The sequence below is a fragment of the Chaetura pelagica genome, unplaced genomic scaffold (assembly GCF_000747805.2).
Source record: "Chaetura pelagica isolate M959 unplaced genomic scaffold, ChaPel_1.0 scaffold153, whole genome shotgun sequence".
In the NCBI taxonomy this organism is placed as follows: domain Eukaryota; kingdom Metazoa; phylum Chordata; class Aves; order Apodiformes; family Apodidae; genus Chaetura; species Chaetura pelagica.
The window spans coordinates 761,657-782,202 of record NW_009952707.1 but is presented as its reverse complement, the minus strand read 5'-3'; the positions used below and the strand labels follow the sequence as shown (position 1 = coordinate 782,202).

At 39.5% G+C, this 20,546-nt stretch overlaps 1 protein-coding gene across 1 annotated transcript in view; it reads left to right on the top strand.

The window, feature by feature from the left end:
* MICAL2 (microtubule associated monooxygenase, calponin and LIM domain containing 2) overlaps window positions 1–20,546 on the top strand; it is a 55,954-nt gene that overhangs the window by 6,757 nt on the left and 28,651 nt on the right. Inside the window, exons 2-7 of the mRNA XM_009994264.1 lie at window positions 13,593–13,800; window positions 14,322–14,438; window positions 15,492–15,593; window positions 17,396–17,551; window positions 18,494–18,594; window positions 20,118–20,375. Of these exons, the coding sequence (XP_009992566.1) occupies window positions 13,593–13,800; window positions 14,322–14,438; window positions 15,492–15,593; window positions 17,396–17,551; window positions 18,494–18,594; window positions 20,118–20,375 (942 nt within the window). The remainder of the gene's footprint in view (window positions 1–13,592; window positions 13,801–14,321; window positions 14,439–15,491; window positions 15,594–17,395; window positions 17,552–18,493; window positions 18,595–20,117; window positions 20,376–20,546) is intronic.

Genomic DNA, 20,546 nt, shown 5'->3' with positions numbered 1-20,546 from the left:
AGTCAGGAAAAGCAATGAATCCTGGCCAAAGTAACATAATCAGACAGCCTAAATAAGACTTTTTCAGACATTTGGGAATTTTTAAATTTTTGGCTTGCAAGAAAGCAGTAGCTTTACATCTGTACTCTAACAGCACTGGGCCGTTTCCCTGTCTGGCTTAATGGCTTTGCAAGTAGTCGAGGGAAGGGAACTATCCCACCCTGACCCGATTTCCTAGACATTTTAAAAGATTCCCACAGGGAGTGACACCCTGTTACTTTCACACAAAACACTACTCTTGTCACCACAAGTGGCTTAATTAAGTTTGAATGAAACAAAAGGTTATGACAGGGCGTGTTCCTGTAACTGTGGTTTAGCAGTCGTGTGAAGCAGCTGAGCTGTGTGCCTCCAGCAGGCTGGGTGGTGGGTGCAGGGCCCAGGGGCTTGCCTGGCCCCCATCCCCTGCCCACGCCTTGCTCGGGTCAGGCCTTTCTCCTGGCTTCAGAGAGGCCCTGAGGGTGCCAGATGTGGTTGTTAGGGGTTTGTTGTTAGCTACGTTTCCAGCTTCACTTTGGTAATGTTTGTGTACTGATAAGTGAGGAAATACAGAACTTTTGCTACCAAGAGGTGATTAAACACTTGGCTGCTAAAAACCAGATTTCAGACAATAAGGCAATTTCCTGCCCTTCCCGTGGTTCTCATGTCTGTCCTGAGAACTGGGCTTTTGGGGATGTGGTTGTGTTCTCTCTGCTGACAAATATAATTCTACATTATTTGCTGTTTTAGGCTTTTATGCAGACTACTTTTAATACCACAATTCTAAGAGAGCTGTATAAGTAGCGAAAATGTAAAATGCTTTAGTAGATGCCAGTTGTCTTAAGGAAGTAACAGGATTTATATTCCAACCCAAACCATTCTATGAATCTATTTGTATATTCTCTTTTAAGTCTCAGCACTAATGGAGTTGTGATAAACAAAAAGTTTAACTGAGATCTGTTGTCATGACAAAGTAGAAATTCTCCTTTAAAGCCCTTGAAATTAGGTTAATTTGCTTTTCTTTGCTATAGTGTTTAAAGATGGGTTGTTTTGTGTCAGTTCTCAAAACTCCCACAGTCCCCAACATGTCTGTATTTACACACAAAATCTGTTTCTGCAAACTAATGTAGACAACTGTTTGCCATTTTGGGTCTCTAGGGTATTTGTGTCTTAACCTGTATATCTGATGAAAAATGCTTTTTGAAAAATAAGCTGAGTTTATACCACAATGTGACATTATTATAGCTTTCTAAGTCTTCAGCCTTTAAAGCTTTTCCTCACGTAGGGAATGTTTGGGTGGGTTTAAGCTGTATTTTGGAACAAAGCTCGTGGGAAGGGAGGGAAAACCATGCATTTCTGTGGTGAAAAAGCCTTCTTGAGGGAGACCTGTTGTCCTGGCAGCTGGCCTCGTTTTGCTTGCAATCTCCCAGAACCGTGAGTGCCCGACAGGCACTCAACTTGGCTCTTGGTTTTGTTCTGTGTCCTGGGTGATGGCAGAGAGGACAAGCATTGTATCATGTCAGCTAATGGAAGAGCTATAGTTCACATCTACAGAGGTCTTAAGTTAGTTTTAAATTGGCCTGTTATATTATCCACCTGGGAGGCAGGGGGTGGAATAAGTAATGGTGACATCTTGCATTGGTTGTGAGTGCTGCAGCCAGATGTAGATATTTTCCTTCCTTATGGAAAAGTTAGCCCAGCATATCTGAGGGAAGGAGAAGTTGCAATTCTGTCTTGACCCTCATAGAGCCCTTGCTTTAATGAGCAAACTTGTGAATATGGTTTATGTTAAATTATTTCAGGTGGGCAACTAGGGAACTGTACTTAAAGTGTGGCTTGCAATAGCTTGCTATCCAACTGGGGAAAAGCATTAAAGTGGGATTTCAGTGATTCCTGTTGTAGACTAGAGCTTATTAAAAATTTGGGTGTTGGACTGAGGAGGTGCAGATGTAACCAAACTGGAATGAGCTGTAACTGCTTCGAACCACAAGACTAGAATTTCTAAAAATCTTGAAAAGTTGAAGAAGAGGTCTGAGATCAAGAGGATAAAATTTCTAAAAGCTGCTAGGAGCCTTTTAACAAAATTTGGCATATGCTACAGAAAATGATCTGGTGCTTTACTAGACCACACACCAAGCCTGAGTCCACAGGGTGTAGTGCTGACCTAAGGGGTGCTGATCCTGGGAGCCTGTCTGAGGAGGCCTGCAGTGTGTTGGGGACTGAGGTGGTTTCCTTCCCATCTGGTTGATCCAGGCAAAATCCCAGCTAAAATATTTTGCCCAATTTGGAGCATGTTAGAGGAAGGAGGCAAATAAATTAGAGCAAGTCCAGAGCAGAGCAGCAAGAATAGTCAGAGCTTTGGAGAATGTGACCTGTAGGAGAGGCTTAAATACCTGCATTTAATCTACACTAGGGGAGACCCAAAGAGTGTAGTTACTTGAGGCACAACCAGAACTAGTATTTATTTCACCTTCTCACTGTAAGTCTGGCTAACACTGCTAGATCAAATTTTGATTAGTTTTTCAAAGTTTGTATTTTGCCTTGGACAACTGCTTAAGAGACAAACCAAGAGGTGTGGCCTTGCTTGCCTGGATCCACTCTCTGGATTTGTTAATTTGACTAAGATACTAATTTAGAAGGAACCATGTGCTTATGCCACACTTTGAATTAGTCTTGTGTTGCTTGCTTCCACTGCCTCACGTAATGATAAGAGCAGCTTTAAAAGGATTTGTGCAACAGCAAATAACCTTCTCTGTGACTTGTGTCAACCTCCCCATCCTTCCTGTACTCTTTGCAGTCCTCTGGATTTAAAATTCAGATAAAACAACTGCCTCAGGGTGAATTACAACTCAGATTAGAAAACATTGCAAGAGATGGCAGTGAGCTTCCTGCCAAAGGGCTGCACACCCAGGTCATTAATAACAAGTTACGCTGATCAGCAAGTTCAGTGGAAGGCAGAGGCACTTACCTCTTTTTTCTTTGTTTTTTTCCTCATTTGTTTGTTTTTTAGTGATGTAGGAAATTATTGCATGGGGCTGGAAGCCTTTCCTGACAGGTGAGGGCTATTGTGACTGGTGAGACTTCTGTTGGGTCTGCTTGCTGGCCGTGGGGCTGTGAGGGCTGGGCTGGCCAGCCTGGCTGAAGACATCTGGGGTAGGAAGTTCACTGCCTGTCAGCCCAGATACTACAGCCCTGATAGTGGCAGAACAAGTGCAGCCAGTGGTTTTGAAGCAGGTGACTCTGTCTGTATCTCTCTATGGCTGGAATGTGAAAACAGACTCATTAATATGTAGCTGTGTAAATAAACATTGATCTTCTATGTATGTTTATCTCCCTTCTGTTGTGTCAGATGTTGGTGTAAAATAGGCTATTACACCTCATGATGTGCAATGTGCTGACAAATTTTGTGTCTTCAGCTCTTTGTCCCTCTCTGTGAAGCCTTCTCCTTTTAATATTTTTTTTTACCTTTTTAATATTTACTTTCATTTTTCAGGATTCTTTCCTTCAGTCATAAGGGCTGTTATGTACCTTCTTTGTTTTCAGCCAAAATGGTTTTTGAAATAAGAACTGGAGGTTCCAAAATCTAATTTTCATGTGTGATGTGCAGCCAGGAGCCTGGTTTGTTGCTTTTGCATAAGTGTTGCTAACTTTCCCTGCTATTAGAAACCTTCCTAAAAATGTTATACCAAGGATACATTTCCTAATTCTAGTTATTTGAACTGTTCAAGACCACCTTGCTTGTTGACACAGTATTGGATGCTGAATTGTTGAGAGGTGCTGCTTGTTCAGTTCGTAGTGTTTTCAAATTGGAAGTTATAAAAAATAAAAGCACTGGTAAACTATAGTAAAGTAGTATGTGCAAGTGATGAGTTAAATAAAGTGGAAATAAATCAGATTATTGCTCTTTGAGCCTATGTTTAGCTTTACTAAGTGGTTGTGAAAATTTCATGATGACCATGAAGAAAATAGACCCTAGGAGCCCAGAATTGCTGCCTGCTTGTAGAGCATTGTATTTTGACCTCAACTGTAGCTGCCACACACTACTGTTCAGCCCTTCTGCTTCAGAAAGTTAGAAATGATGAGATGAAACGATTCAGCTCTATAAGAATAAATAATAATTTAGAAGTAGAGATTCTGACTCAGACCTGATAGCTAGTTCTGGATGAGCTCATTTAGCCAGTACTGGCTTCTAAAAGTCAACTCTTAGTTGGGTGTTTCTTAATAATTCACCTAATATAAAAATGTATTTTAGTATATTTTAAACTAGTCTGGGAAATGACCTTGAAATAACTTGATTCCCCACTTACTTAAAAAAGCCAGTTTCTAAGCAGAATCTTAGCTGATGTATTAGATTGTTTTAATTGTCTAGTTTAAAATTTTAGGTTTAGTGTAGTATTTTATCTCTATAGACAGACAAGGATGTAGCAACAGTGCTATTTTTTTTTATTTATTTTTTTTTTAAAGCATATTACCAACTTCTTCCTGTTATAAAGCCATAGTTGTTGACCAACTTGTCTGCATGCTTTGGATACAATAAAACATGAGAAATCCTTTCCTTCTGTTCTGTAGACAAGTCCTCTCTGGCTGGTCAGCCCCTGACCCTGAAACCATATAGAAAATGGATTGTTTTCTTGCAGTCACCATCTCAGAGTGTAACTACTTGCAAGGCTCCCAGGACTTGAGGCTTGGTCTCTGTATAGTCTCTGCTGTGCTTGGGGGTGCAGAGGCTCTTGGTGCCTTCATTTCTTCATCTCTGTTCAGCAGTTTGTTGTTTCCAGATGAACTGTTTTGTTTTGTGTTTCTTTGCTAAGTTTCTAAGGAAAGCTTTAAAGCATTATCTCAGTGTGACAGATGCAAGCCTACAAGAAAAGGCAAGGTACTTAAATGCTGCCAACCATATTAATGACTGGGATAGTCAGGCAACATTCTTTCTGCAAGGTTTATCTTGTTTTCATTTTGATTGTTGAAGCAACTGGCCAAAAAAAAGAAAAGCAAGTAATCTTTTCTGGTTTTGGGTGTGCTGGGTTTTTTCCCTGTTTTGATTACAGTGAAAGGTAAGAAAAGAGCAAATATGGTCTTAATTCCAAAGGATGGTAGCAGATTTATTTTGTGCTTTATTTGAGGAGATTTTTTGATAAAACAGCTTGTCTGATTTCTGGTGAATAATTGGTTTATTAAAAAAAGGTTTTAGTTCACATTTCTTGTCAGGTGATGTGAGGTTTTCTTCAGATAACTGGAGCTGTGATGCAGAGGAGCTGAAAGCTTCTAGAGATACTTTTCATTATTATGTCTACCAATTGCTATTTTTTATTATTATTTTTTTTTAATTATTATAAAAGCTCTGTAATCAAATAAACATACTTAAACATGACCAGTGCTGCCTGAGAGAGCTCTTCAGGGAAGCTCCAAATAGCAAAGTCTTGACAGCTTTGGTGCATCAACAAAGGAACTCTTGAACTTCTAGCTCATAGAGTCCATATAGCCTTTCTTTAATGTGGTGCATAGCAGACTATAAGTTTCAAATGTCTTTCATACCATTGTTTTAATTTCAAACTATGGAAAGGTTTTTATATGCAAATCTAATATTAGACCATATATCTGAAAGACAGGATGGATGGATAAGTGTGTCCAGATTCATCCAGGAAAAATGAAGACACGTTTGGGTTTTTTTTCCATGCAGAAGCTTATCTTCCAAAAAAGAGAAAAAAATCCCAGTAAAGATGAGCCAAATGAATGCAATAAATGTACTAAAGTTTCACTTCTGGCATTTTGACCAAATGAAACAGGCGGGCAATGAAGAGAGATCCTCTGATCCCTGGATTGTGCTGTGTCCAGCTGTGAGTGCAGCGACTGCAGGGTACAAATGCTGGGGAAAGAGCTCTGTCCTAAGTCTTGGGTGCATTAGAAAGGGTGTGGTTAGTAGGTCAAGAGAGGTTCTCCTCCCCCTCTATTCTGCATTGGTGAGGCCACATCTGGAGTATTGTGTCCAATTCTGGGCCCCTCAGTTCAAGAAGGACAGGGAACTGCTCAGAGTCCAGCGCAGAGCTACAAAGATGATTAAGGGAGTGGAACATCTCCCTTATGAGGAAAGGCTGAGGGAGCTGGGTCTCTTTAGCTTGGAGAAAAGGAGACTGAGGGGTGACCTCATCAATGTTTACAAATATGTAAGGGGTGAGTGTCAGGGAGATGGAGTTAGGCTTTTCTCAGTGATGACCAGTGATAGGACAAGGGGTAATGGGTGCAAATTGGAGCATAGGAGGTTCAAGGTGAATATCAAAAAAAATTTTTTTACTGTAAGAGTGACAGAGCACTGGAACAGACTGCCCAGGGAGGTTGTGGAGTCTCCTTCACTGGACACATTCAAAACCCACCTGGATGAGTTCCTGTGTGATGTACTCTAGGTGACCCTGCTCTGGCAGGGGGGTTGGACTAGATGATCTTTCAAGGTCCCTTCCAGCCCCTAAGATTCTATGATTCTATGATAAGTCAGCCTAGATGAGGTAGCTTCAAATTCACCTTACAGTCTTTTAAGAAGAAAAATAGCCATGCATCCACTTTTGCCAATTGCTGATACGGGGATTTTGGCAGGAGATGGCAAAACCTCCTGTTTTTGAGCTGCTCAGCTGAGGGTACAAAGGGTAAAACAGTGATGGGATGGAAAGCAGAAATGGTCTCATCACGCTGAGCTTCCTGCACCAGGTTTTGTTGCTGTGGTTGGTGGCAATTAGGGGTACATGAGCCTCACTGCTCCCAGCTGCCTTTGAGCTTCCCCAACAGTGGTATTTATGTGGTGTTCACTTCCCAAACTTGTCTGTTCAGCAAAATACAGCTTGTCTTAATAATAATATTTCAAGGTAGATTTTTGGATCTGTCTGAAGTGCATTTAACTGTGCTCACATCACCCTTTGGAGAGTTGGGATCTCTCATTAAAATACACTTAACTGAATATTACTTCTGCCAAAAGAAACACATTTAACTTTACAAATTTTATAAGAAGCTCAAAAAACATAGCATAATAGAGAAAAATATGCTTTTAAAGATTACTTGATTAGCTCCCATATCTCTTCCTCCTCTGTCATTTAATGGAAAAATTATGTTTTTCCTCTTGTAATGTTTGCATGTAGATACATTAACCACAGAAAATGTAGGTATATATTTTGGTAGCCCTCTTCTTTCTCAAAACAAAGAGAAGAAATCTTGGTTTAGGTTGGCACTGTCCTTTTTCTATATATGTATGTAGTCAAGTGGACACTTTTCAAATCACTGTCATATTTAGCTACAGTTATCATTGCTGTTCTTGACAGGGCCATATTCTGTTGTCTTATAGCAAAATCAGTTGTATGGGTATGGCTGGGTTCAACAAGCCAGGCAATGAGTAGAAGCATCTCATGCAATGCAGGCATGTTATTGACCAGAGAGCCCTTTATTTGTGTAGCTCTAGTGTGTCTGATGACCAGGCTGCTTTATAGTGACACGTCCTTCATTGGTGCCAGTGTCTGGGCTGGTTTGTAGAAAAGTAAATGACAAGCACTTGGTATGAGGGCCTTCATCTAGAGAAGCAGCCAGTACCTGAATAGGGTTGTTGAGTTTAGGGGAGCAGCCATATATTGAGGTGCTTTGGTAGACCAGAGTTGTAGCAAGATAAGACTTGCACCTTAGATTGACAAAACATGTCACACCTATTGTGAGCTTAACCTTTTTTTCTTTTCCCTAGGGTTGTTTTCTATTTTAAATATATCTTTAGATCTCAACATTTTTAATGTTGTCTGAAGTTGCATATAGAATTTTATTTTTCAGTGACTTCAAGGATAATGTTTCAAACTTTAAAAACAGGATTAGCTACGCAGTGGATTCAGGGTGCATCTGACTGCAGTGTTGTATTCAATGGCTGTCAATTTATTTATGTGATAAAATCTGAGACTGCAAATGTGAGATGAACTGTAAGTCAATAAGTCAAGCATGTCCTGCTGAGCAGCACTGTTTTTGCCAGAAACATTTTCATGTCTAGTAAAGGGGATGAAGTGTGAAGCATTGTGGTGGGGAGAACTTCCTGCCACAGCTTCTGGTAGCTGACTGCCTTAGCTGCTTATGCAGCTGTTTCTCTTTGGAGCCTTGCCAGGGAAACAGTCATTGCTGATCCAGAAAATGTGTTGTTTCGTTACATTTCTTGCCTATCTTGTGTTGCATCACATTTAGTTTTATCATCAATAAACACTAAAATCCATGTGGGATGTAATCCTGTGGAGTCAGTCAAATTAATCCTTGGTGCACCCCTGTCACTTTGGTTATTTTACAAAGGCCAGGGCTGATGTGTGCAAACCCAGATGTGGTGACTGACAATGAATGCACCTGAAGCTGAGAGCAAACAATGGAAGTGGCTTTGCCTCAGAAAGGCAAAGCATTCTGTCCCTCCATGTCCTGCAGGCTGTCTGGACACAGCCAGAGCTGAGGCCCTCAGCTACTGGGGGCACTTTCAACACCAGGCAGCAACTTGGAGGTGCATGGGGAAAGCCACACCTTGGTGTTTGTTTCTAACGGCATGATCCAGTCCTGTAGGTTTTTATTTCCAATTGGTGATTTGGGTAAACATTATATATAAACTAAAGGAAGTTAACTAAATTAGGCAGATGGTTTCCATTGTTGCTTGTTGTTTGTTTTTTTTCACTGGTATATGTATGCATTTCCATGGAAGAGTGAAAGTGGTGCTTTTGATTTGTTGTGCCTTAAGACAACAGAGAATGTGTCTGTCTAACCAGTTGCTGTTGAGCTGGAGTCTAAAATTAATATCCTCTTTTTCACTTCCAAAACAAATGAAAGGCAGAAATGAGAAAATCTTGAATTCCTGAAGTGACTGTAGTTTCTGTCTTCATCCCAAGAACATATGGGGGAGTGGACCATAAAGGAACACACTTATTTTCCAGCACTAATTTAGTTATTGTGTACCTTGGACAGGAGAAGAGTGAGGGATTTAGGGTTAGCTGCTAACAGTGTAACACATTGAGCTAGACAGGATTCGTCTATTATTAACTGCACAAAGAGATGGTGTTTGGCTGCAGCCCCCACCCACATGTTACTACCAACTGGTAGATTCCTTGACTGTGAGCATGTAAATATTGAGAGCTGAGTTTTCATCCATTTTTTTTCAAGGTAAATTAGTAGATTCTGCCTTTAAATTATTACAGCGGACAAGATTTTTGTAACTGAGTCATTGTGGAGCGTTACTTTGGTTTTTTGTTAAGTGTAGTGCTGGTGTTCTTGCTGTCTCCCTCCTTTCTCTCAAAACGTTGTTTCCGTAAGATACTTTACTGTGTGAAAACCAATGGAGGTGTTCTGAAAATTCTCACCTGTTAAACTGCATATGATTTTTCCAGGATGGAATATGGGTGCCTGGATTCACAGGCTGCATATTTAATAGTGGGGGACAGAAGGGATTGCAAGAGGACCCTACTTTGCATCCCCTCTCCCTTTCCTCCCCTCCTAAGTCATATATTTGTATAATATATCCAGGAGGTCATAATGAAAACCTGTGCCTGGCACAAATGTCATTCTTCTTTTGGAGTGGGAACTTGTACTGCCATTTATCTCAGCACTAAGTGCTCTTTATTCAGTGTGGAAACATTTTCTGGAAATTTTCAAGGACTGCCATACTTAAAACACATTAATAGAGATAAAATAGCATCTCTTACAGTCAGAGAAACCTTTGAGTAGATTTAAGCTTATGAGACTTACCAAATGCTGTGTATGTTTATATTATTGCAAGTGAAACTTTCTGGTATCTTTTAATTGTACTGGGACAAAAAATACATGAAGTTTCTGCTCTATTTCACTCTGAAGATAAATAGTGCAATGAGTAGAGTGTGCTTGGTTATAGTGTGGGACAAGTTTTATAGAGAAACTCTTATATTTTAGGGAAAAGTACAGTACTTTTTAACAGTACTGTAGAAACATAATATTTCCTCACTAGCTTAAGTACTCAGCTTTTATAAAATATGCATGGGCTTATTAGTGTTTTATTTTTAAGTACAAATATTTCTATGTTTTACTTGATATTTATAATTTTAAACTGAAAGAGTGCTAATTTTGTTAATAGGAAGGTATTACTGGCCTGTGAACTTGCATAAATCCTCTTCAGTGGGAGTTTTATAACTGGTATTCTAAAAATACTCTTACAGGAGTTTAACTCAAACCAGCATGTGCATTTACTTATGATAATATATATTGTAAGTGTAAAGTTTTCATTGTCACATTTATTGTAATCAGTAATTAGTATCATTCATATCCAGGATATTTGCAGGAAGAGTAGGTCAATTTAGTTCACATTGAACCCTCCTGAAAAGTAGTGGTGCTGACCATTACCTGTAGGAGTTAGTGTTAATGGGCAAACTGTCCAGTACAGCGCTGGGCTGTGATCAGGGACAGATTGGAGTCCTTGTTGTGGCTCTTCCTCAGTGTGTGCATATCCTCTTCTAGAGGACACTTGCTCAGTATTGTAAGCGTTTATAAGATTTTTAGATTAAATGTGTGCAAAGGTGAATTATTTTCATAAAGGATAAAGGAGGAAATGTGTCATTTCAAAATCATCTGCTTTCATCTCCCACATGAATGCATAACGGTGTTTTCTCCCCCCTCTTTTATTCTTTCTGTACTTTTGCCTGCTTCTGTCTTTTAACATTGGTGCTCTTGTTGAGCAGTGAAGCTTCTCATTTGACAGAAGTATTTACATACATTTTCAGGCAGAAAATCTGCTTCTCAGTTTTCACTGAGAAAAATATATTCTCTCAGTATTGCTATCTTGCACTAACATAGTATGCTGTTAGTACTAGAACAGAATACCACATCCAGCATGATACTGATTCTTCAGACAGGTTACAGAACTCTAGTCATGATCTCATTCTTGGAAAAGCTGCAGTCTATACAAGTCTTTCTCTCTTCATTTCCAGCCTGAACAAGAAGTAGGCAAAAGCTCCTTGTCAGTCCTTTTCAACAACTGTGACTTTGATTAATTTGCAGATGATGCTTTGGAAAGTCAAGTTACCCTTTGCCTTTTTAGGAGATGATCTGGCACCATTAACAAACATTTGAGCTGTGAACTGAGATGTAGATATCAAGAAACTGGCAGTTGTCCAACCCTGTTTGTTAGATTTAAGTATTGATCGTTCAAGACTTCCTGATGTGATGTCAGTTGTTGTGATCTATGTTAAATTCCAAGAAATTAATTTCAAAAGCAGCCCCTGATGAGCCAGCTAGAGTAACATGAGGTGAAAAGAGGAAGCCATCCAAGGTTTGGTCTAGGCTGACTACAAGGTTTGTCCTGTGACTTTGCTTGCAAGCAGAGAGCTGGGGAGAGGAGGGACAGGACAGTAGTATGGTCTCTTTCCTTACAATAAAGGTAGGAACATAAGCACAGTAGAAATTACCTTTTCATGGATCTTGTGATGGTTTTGACCCCAAAAGTTTAAGAGAAAAAAAAACCAGAGTGCAAGAGTAAATTCTACACCATTAGAAAGTGTCCTTAATAAATTAGAGCATATTCTGAGACATAGATAAATACATGTATGGAAGGTATCCATGGGTTATAGCAAATACACAACCAGTTTTCACAGTCCCTCAAGGCAATTAGAAAGATATTTTGTCAATGGTGAAAGGAGGAGGGGAGAGGGCAGAATCCTCCTTAAAATTCTAATATACTGTGCTGTGGAACATCAGAAGGAACTTAGTGTTTTCTGTGTGGGTTTTATTTCTTGGCAGGATCCACTATGAATCTCAAAAGACTGCCTTTTTTTTTATGTTGCATTTTTTCTATATATAGTACAGTTTGTTAGCAAAAAAACACAGAACAACAACCCCACCTTATCAAAACATCTATGGTCTTTATTTGTGAAATGTTTCAAACTGCTTGCTAAACGTTACTGGAAAACTGTAGCTGTGAAGGCCATCGCTTACTTGTCAGAGGTCAGAGTTCCCATATTAATCACAAGAAGCATGTGCAGAAAAGAGCTGACCCAGACTCCATCAGTGATCCTCTTTGGTCGGGATAACATCTGCACTCCATTTTCTTCCTTTATATAATTACAACTGCTGATGTTTTCTTAATATTTAGCATGCAGTGAGGAGTGTTCTTGTGAAATTGTGAATTAAATACGTTCTTTTAGGAGTAAGAAAGCCAAGAGGCTAATGCAACCACCTAACTTATTTAAATATCTCTAGTTAACAAAACACTCCCATCAAGCAAAAGCATGGGAGATCTTCCTTCAGTGGGAATTTATTTGAAATATTTATTAAGTTTTTAAAAAATTTTGCTCTTTTATGATTGAATTTGGCAGAAGTCATGGACAAACTCAGCACCGGATAATTTTTACTGAAGTCATTAAATTTGAGAACAAACGACCAACAAAGCAAAATAAATAAATGTCTCTATTTGGTGGAATTGAAATGTAATGGGAACCAGAGTCCTACCCAATGAGCCTCCAGATATACAGTCTGTGCTTGCTTTGAAACTGTGATCACTGTCTGGCTGCGTGTGCCGGGCGCGCAGGAACGTGTCTGGCCGGTGAGATAACGGGTTGGGTTTGCAGTGTGGCTTGGCCTGGCAGCCAGAGCTCACCCTTCTGCTCAGGCCCACCTCGGCCCTCCCTGCCCAGCCCTCTGCTGGAACTGCTGGCATGGGTTTGTGAGGCCTGGGGGGCAGGGGTTTTTTTGTGGAACAACCATATTGTCCAGCTATAGGACTGTTTCTAGTCAGGTTTTAGTTACCAGTCATGAAAATGTAAGCATTAGGTATGTGTGGGTGTTAATTAGTTCATTTTCTGGAGATCCTGTGATTGTTAGTTTAGCTGACAGCTTTAAGTTTTCACAGACTTTGGGCAAGAATTCTATATAATAATTTAAGTGGTTCTTCTGAGGGTGCCTAAATTTCGGTTGAAGCTGTTACAGTGTGATCTTCCTGAGAGTGAGAGGGTTGACCACTGACTGGGTGAAACAGAATGGGACAGGCCGAGTCCCCTGGCTCTGGTGAAGCAGGACAACTCTGCTGACTTCTCTTGACCTCTCTTCTTTACAGCAGTATCCTGTTATGTTCAGGATAGGCCCTTACTTGGAAGAGAGAGTAATACTGTAACACTATAGGTTTATCATAGGTCTGTCTAATAAGTCTAGCAAACGTATACTAATTTCCTCTTTAAAACAAAAAAGCCTGCACCAAAACCACTTACTTCCTCTTCCCTCCCTTTTATGTAGCTGTAATTCTGTTTACTACAAGCACTTCTGAAACACTAAATGTGGGTGTTAGAAATGTACAAGCAGATGCTCAGAAGCATTTGGCTTTTGCTGTTTCCTCTGTTAGATGTTTTAATCAGATTCTTTTATATCTACATGAAGTACAGTTTATCCTCTGTGTAAACTGACTGAACACCACATGTGAACAAAAGTTGGATGTTCTCTGATTTAAACAGATTATGTAAAAAGCTCTCAGTAGCTTAAGTCCAGTTGGATACGAATTCGTACCAATAGAGAAAGTTATAAACTATGTGGAAGTCAATATGAAACCCTATGTCAGGCTCTTTCTTTACCTCTGCTAGTGTTTAATTATTGGAGGTGGCCCATGTGGCTTGCGAACTGCCATTGAACTTGCCTTCCTGGGAGCCAAAGTCGTCGTCGTGGAAAAGCGGGACACTTTTTCAAGAAACAATGTGTTGCATCTCTGGCCATTTACAATCCATGACCTCCGGGGACTGGGAGCAAAGAAATTTTATGGAAAATTCTGTGCAGGATCTATTGATCACATCAGTAAGTATCTGAAGGTGTGGGCACTATTGAGATAAGAGGTATATTGAGGTCAGAAAATAATTTGAGATGTTCTTGATTGGACAGAAAGTTCATCTGCCTTAAAAATGCACAAGTGTGTGCACATGCACACATAGAGAAAAAATCTGTCTTATTTAAACAAAATGGCAGTTGAGGACATGTCAGTCTTATGGAGCAGCTTTTTTGTTAGTCTGGGTTTGTTAAACAATAGGTTTTTATTACAAAGTATCAATAATATTGATATTCATTCTAGTATGTTGAAGGTAGACACAACCCTCTAATTTGATGAGAAGATATGAAAAATGGGATATTTTACAGGGAAATATACTGTAAAATTTTCAGTCTTAAAATGGCCACCCTATTGGTTAGCAGATCCTTTAAATATAATTAAAAAGGAGAGCTCTAAAAGAAGCTCCAAGCAATGGGTATCAGTTGGCTGACATGCTAGTAGCAGCTGTGATTACTCACATACTAAATACATCTTTGTTACTTGCTGTCTACAGGTATTCGACAACTTCAACTTATCCTCTTTAAAGTTGCACTCCTCCTAGGAGTTGAAATCCATGTGAATCTCGAATTTGTGAAAGTCTTGGAACCTCCCGAAGATCAAGAAAACCAAAGTATTGTTTCTCATAATGTGGTTCTGTACACAGTAGCTTCTTTTTTATGTCAGGCCTTATATGTGAAATAATTCAAGGTAGCTGAATTCTGTTTAAAGAAATGGGAATCTTTTCCCTTTCTTATTAAGCTGAGTTTGCTATATGCACTCATACCTGTGATAAGTATCATTGTGACAGAGCACTGATAAGCCTGAAAAGTTAAGGTTTTGCCCTGTGCTTTCTGGCATGTGTTTGAGGCTTTGTAGGGAGTCTGATGTGGCTTTTTGGTATCTTCTCGCAAAAATAATACAAATATGGAGGTGGAATTAAGCTCTCTGCGCCTAATTTTGCTTTCAGATTTGGTATCATTCCCACTGGCACAGAGTCTTATCAGCCATCTTATGCAAGATTAAAGAAAAAAAAAAAAGGATAAATCTATCAATTTTTTCCTTTTTTAAAAGATTAGTATTTAGGGTGTAGTAGCAATGGGATATTTTGAATTTTTACTTCAGTTAACATACTGTGCTGTCTCTTTAAATGGTCACATAGTGACAGTAGAATAAATGTATTGTTTTAAGTGGTTAAAGCATATATTATTAAATATGGACAAAACAAAAATTTTCAGTTTTGTGTTGGTGCAGGGATTAAATTTGTGAGTATGCTTCTCTTTCATTTATATTGAGAAGATTAAAAAGTACTGACTATGTTTCTCTTATTAATACTCAGCCTTTCCTTTCTGTAACCACATGTATGTACAGTCCTGATAAGGTCACTGTGGGGCTTTTTCTGTGAGAATAAAGTGCATAAGCATGTTCTTGTGATGTGGATCTGAGACGTTGAGTGTAGTAGGTGATCCAAATGAGGGCTTCCATTGTTTTTTTGTTGTCAGTTCATGAGCTTGACACCTTGCTAATATAGCCTGAAGTAGCTTTCAGCTTCCCTCAATTAGACAGAGTACAGCTCTGTGTGAATGAGAAATACACCATTTATCTTAATGCCCTTTCTTCAGACTCTGAAATAATTTCTCCATTGTATTACTGAAGAATGAATAAATATTACTCTTTGTGTTTTTAGAGATAGGTTGGAGGGCTGAATTTCTTCCCATGGATCACCCTTTGTCAGAGTATGAATTTGATGTTATTATTGGTGCAGATGGCCGCAGGAACACATTAGAAGGTAGGTGAATGTGGGCTTTTAGTCTTATTAATGGTCTTTAGGGTATTTTGAAAAGCCTGAAAGAAGAGAACACTAACAGGCTACCTTTTAATCCACTGACATCTGTGTGGAAACTATTTTTATCTGGTATCTTTCACTGTTGTTGTTAAGATGTAGCTCAAAATAAAGACATTGAATGTCATTGCTGATTCTCAGCACTGTGCATCTGCATTGCCTACAAAATGCATCATGATGACATTGGGCTTGCTTCAAGGTTAAGTAATTATATGATGATTTGACTTTGAGGAGGCTGACAAGATACCTATCTGGAATTGTAGTCTTTGCTATTGTGCTGTAAATTGGCACTGTATATTTGAACTAATGACCAAAACGTGACTGCCAGGTATTTAATGAAGGCATGAGAGGTTTTGCTTTTTCACATAAGTGATTTAACTTCAGAAGCACTTATTGTGGAAACAGTATCCAAACATAATAAGTACAACTGAGCTGGAGGTGAGAGTGGGAAAATGAACTTGAGTTACTGCTGAGAGAATTCAGACCACCTGCGCTGTCTTTCTTAGAGAGGCACTAGCTAAGCTGCTCCTGTATCACATGAACAGCCTGTTAATTACAGATTCCCCTTGTAACTTCAATTATGTCAATGTTAGTTTCAATTCAATAGTACATTTTTTAGTTTTCTTTATTAGCTTCATAGTTTGCTTATTCTTATATCTGCCAACCACACTATGCTTGGAGTTAATTCTTGCAGTGCTCTATTAGAAATTTCTTCACACTACTGTCCAGTTATCCCCCATAAAAGACTCTTTTATTAGTCAGAGGTCAACAAAATGAAATTCTTCTTACCTCAGCCGCAGACTCTGTTGAGAAGTTGTTATTGCAGTACCAAGATCTAAGGGAATATTTGGTGCACTGAAGATTGGTTGTATACAGAAGCTGGTATTAAAATACTAAATCTGTTCCGATTCAATAATGAGAGCATATTGAGAAGCACAGAGACAAAAATTTATTGCTGATTTATTTCTTCCTAGGAAAGACATGTGTTCTCTGAAAAATCATCTGCAGTTGGCTAAAAATATCCTAAGGACACTCTGTCCTACCTTAGAATTTACTTACTGATAAGGGAAATATACAGAGGGGAAAAAATGAAATGTGCAATTGCAAGATTGTGGCTGAGTGGGCTTCTTTTGTGAAAGGAGAAAAATATAACGGAGTGAGAGCAAGTAACTTTGCACTGAGTCTCACCTTGGAAATATTGCAATTAAGCCACTCACTCTTTTTCAACCGCTAGTATCACTGGAACACCTCATTAGCTGGGTTGTATGGGGCTAAACATGGTTATAGAGGTTGCAGTTTTTCATATCTTTCTCTGCTGCTTTTGACTGCTGATCTCATGTGTGTTTTTTCATAAGCTGTTCACCATCTATATAACAGAAGTCTTAATTTCTATTTAAAGTGTTAAAAATATTTCCCTCCATTAAATTTGCTCTGCTACATTTCCAGTCTGCTTTTCCTAAGTCATCATTTGTCCTTAACTACTTCTTCCTATGTTCAACCTCTTCCTATAGTTCCCCTTCAGACCTATTCAGATGAAGTACAGCTCCAGCTTTGCAGCTGGGAGTGAAGGGAAAAGACTCCTTGCATTCAAGGGAAATTTGGAGCAATGACAGAATCTGCTGATGGTGTGTTGTTTGTTGGAGTGTAAGACTAGACATAGGGAAGAGGCCAAGCTGCCTTGAGCTGATCCTCCCTGAAAGTCCAATGTGAAGTTCCCTGTGTATTCAATTCTTTTCTTTGCTTACCAGGCTTCAGGAGGAAAGAGTTTCGTGGGAAACTGGCTATAGCCATCACTGCCAATTTTATAAACAGAAATACAACTGCAGAAGCCAAGGTAGAAGAAATTAGTGGTGTTGCTTTCATCTTCAATCAGAAGTTCTTCCAGGACCTTAAGGAGGAAACAGGTAGGTGCATCCCCATTTCTTTCCACAACCAAATTCAAGAAGTGGTAGCAGAACTCTTGACCTGCCAGGCCACCCTCCTATTCCCATTAACAGCAATTTCAATATATTGTATAAAAAACCCACAAAGTGTTAAAGTACTGTTGATGTCACACTCTTGCAGATGGAGGTGTCCATTTATGGTACAGTGGGATTTTCTTTTAGCCTGGGCGTTGCCACATCATGGCTAGTTTTAATGTTTAAATTTTTTTGAACTGTAAAAATGTCTGCTATGTTGAACAAATATAGAAGAGCATTTTCAGTGCCTAGACATTTCCCTCAAGACATAGTTTGTTTGTATCCGTTCACATACTGAACAGCTTAAGTCCTGTGAAGAAGGCTCTGCCCCTCTGGGAGGAGTTTATTCTTGCTCTTTGATGTGTATATCTGATAAACTAAAAAGAACTGGACAGGAATCTGCCTTAAATACTTAAAATATAAACTATGAAATCACCAGTATGAAAAGGGGTTCCAGAATAGTTGCATCCACTCTCAGTACAAGCAATTCTGTTCTTGATTTTACACATTTTTATTTCTGCTGCTGTTGTTGTTAAACCCAGAACTCCTGGTAGACCGAATGCCAGAGGCCTAGCAACCTAAAAAGCACTTTGTTCCCTTGGGTCTTCTTTTCTACTTGTGAAGATTGTTAATGCTGTAGCTAACTGGCTATTCCTTAAAACGGTGCTAAATAACTTTAAATTTTACTGAGACAAACCATTGTGAGGTGAGGCTGATCTCCTCTCTATATTTGTTTTGTTTTGTTTTAGAGCATCTTGTCCACTAGTGCTTCATCCCATATAGACAAGTTAATGTATCCAAGAAGGAAAGACATTTGTGGGGATCACTCACATGTTGTTAGTAAATGACAGATAATGTGCTGTATTTCATATATTATCTTTTTTTCAGGAATTGACCTGGAGAATATTGTTTACTATAAAGATAGCACTCATTATTTTGTGATGACAGCAAAAAAACAGAGTCTTCTGGACAAAGGAGTGATTATTAATGTATGTAAAAATGCTAGATAAAACTCTGTCTTATTTACTTGGCTTGGGATAAGTGTGAATGTCTGCATAAATATTGTTGCCTGTTAATAGAGGGTGTTTATAGACTTACTAGATCACTTCATTAAGCTCAGGTCACTTAGATCTTACTCTGACTATTTTGTTTGTTTCCTTTTCCCTCCAGTCAGCACAAAGTTTCTGTAGAGAAGTGAAAACAGTACTTCCTACATTTGTCAGTTCTGAAACTGGCTGAAATAGGATCTTGAGTCACCTTGGAAATACACGGTGTGGTCATCACAGCAAAAAAGAAAAACCTCATGTATTTAAAGGTGAACTGAGCCCAGCTATGTCCAGTTTTATGAGGCAAATGAGGAAGTGTTAAAACCCACCCCTTTCTCTAAACTGGGTAAAACATGATAGAAGGAGGCCATAAACATGATGACCTGAACTTTCAGAGGTGCTTTGAACTTTGAGGACTTTTTTTCTTCTTTTTTTTTCCTTTTTTTTTCTTATTTTTTTTTCTTTCTTTTTTTTCCCCCCTTTCTTCTGTACCATGTGAGGATTTATTTTCTTTTGTTTCTAGAAAGTGTTTTGGCACCATTTAAATTTCTCTTCCTGGAAACCCAAGAGAGGTCAATTTTTCTTGCAAAGGAAGACAAAGCCAAAAGAGTCGAGTATGATTTCCCGAAGGAAGTACTTGAGGGGAGCTTTCAGAAGGCTTCTTGGCTTTCTGATGAGACTGCTTAGCTCAGTGCCAGTGTTTCCTGCACTTCTGGGGGAGAGGGGCTCCCAGGGGATTGCAGCTGGCTCTGCCTAGCTGGGACAGAAGGCAAGGGCAGCAGCCTCCAGCAGTGGGGTGAGGGGAGCAGGCGTTGGGCCCTAGGGTGGATGGGGTGGGGTCTGTAGGTGGGTGCAGTCCCAGGAGATCTGTGGGGCGTTTGGAGAAGAGGAGCAGCACCCACGGCCTGTCAGAGCTGTTCCCTTGACCTACTCGGGTCTGAGTGGGGAAGTGAACCCAGCATGTCTGTAACAACTGGGTTAATAACGGTTCTGTGGTATCATCCCTGCGATTAGGGGTCTCAACCATGATTAAGCTTTAAATAGAAGCTGCCTTATTAATAATCACTGGCTTTACACAGGATGACCTGTACAGGCGGAGTCCTTCACCACGCTGGGAGGAAAACAACAACAACCAGAAAACAACCCATGCAAAAAAGCATTGCAGTGATGATGACATCTTTTGAGGGGAGGGAAGTAGTGTCATGAAAATAACACATAACCAGGGAGCTGGGAACCACTATAATATTCTGTAAATAAAGCTGCTTGTTCAGTAATAATATTCATCAGGAGCTCCTGTTTGGGGTAGCACAGTAACCTATGTTTGTTTATTAAATTCTTGGAGGAAATCTCACTTGTTTTTTTTATATTGTGTGATGTGTCATTGCCACTTATGCTATGAGACTGCAAGTTTCTGATCCAGAGAGGATAGGTGGAGTATCTAACCCTACCTGCCTCTCTCCTTGCAGGACTATATCGATACTGAGTTGCTCCTCTGTGGGGAAAATGTGAACCAGAGCAATTTGCTGTCCTACGCCAGAGAAGCTGCTGACTTTGCAACAAATTACCAGCTGCCTTCCTTGGATTTTGCAATTAATCACTACGGGCAACCAGATGTAGCAATGTTTGATTTTACTTGCATGTATGCTTCTGAAAATGCTGCACTAGTGAGAGAGAGGCACAGACATCAGCTCCTGGTGGCACTTGTTGGAGACAGCTTGCTTGAGGTATATCTTGGAGTGGCTTCCAAATCGTCATGGTTTTTTGTTGTTTTGTTTTTTTCAATCCAGCCATCCAATCTGTTCTCCAAAATAAACTTTATTTTCTTCCATGTCCTGAAACAATGGTACCTTCTTTGGAATAGATTTCTTTTTTCCCTTTTTCTTTATGTTGCAACT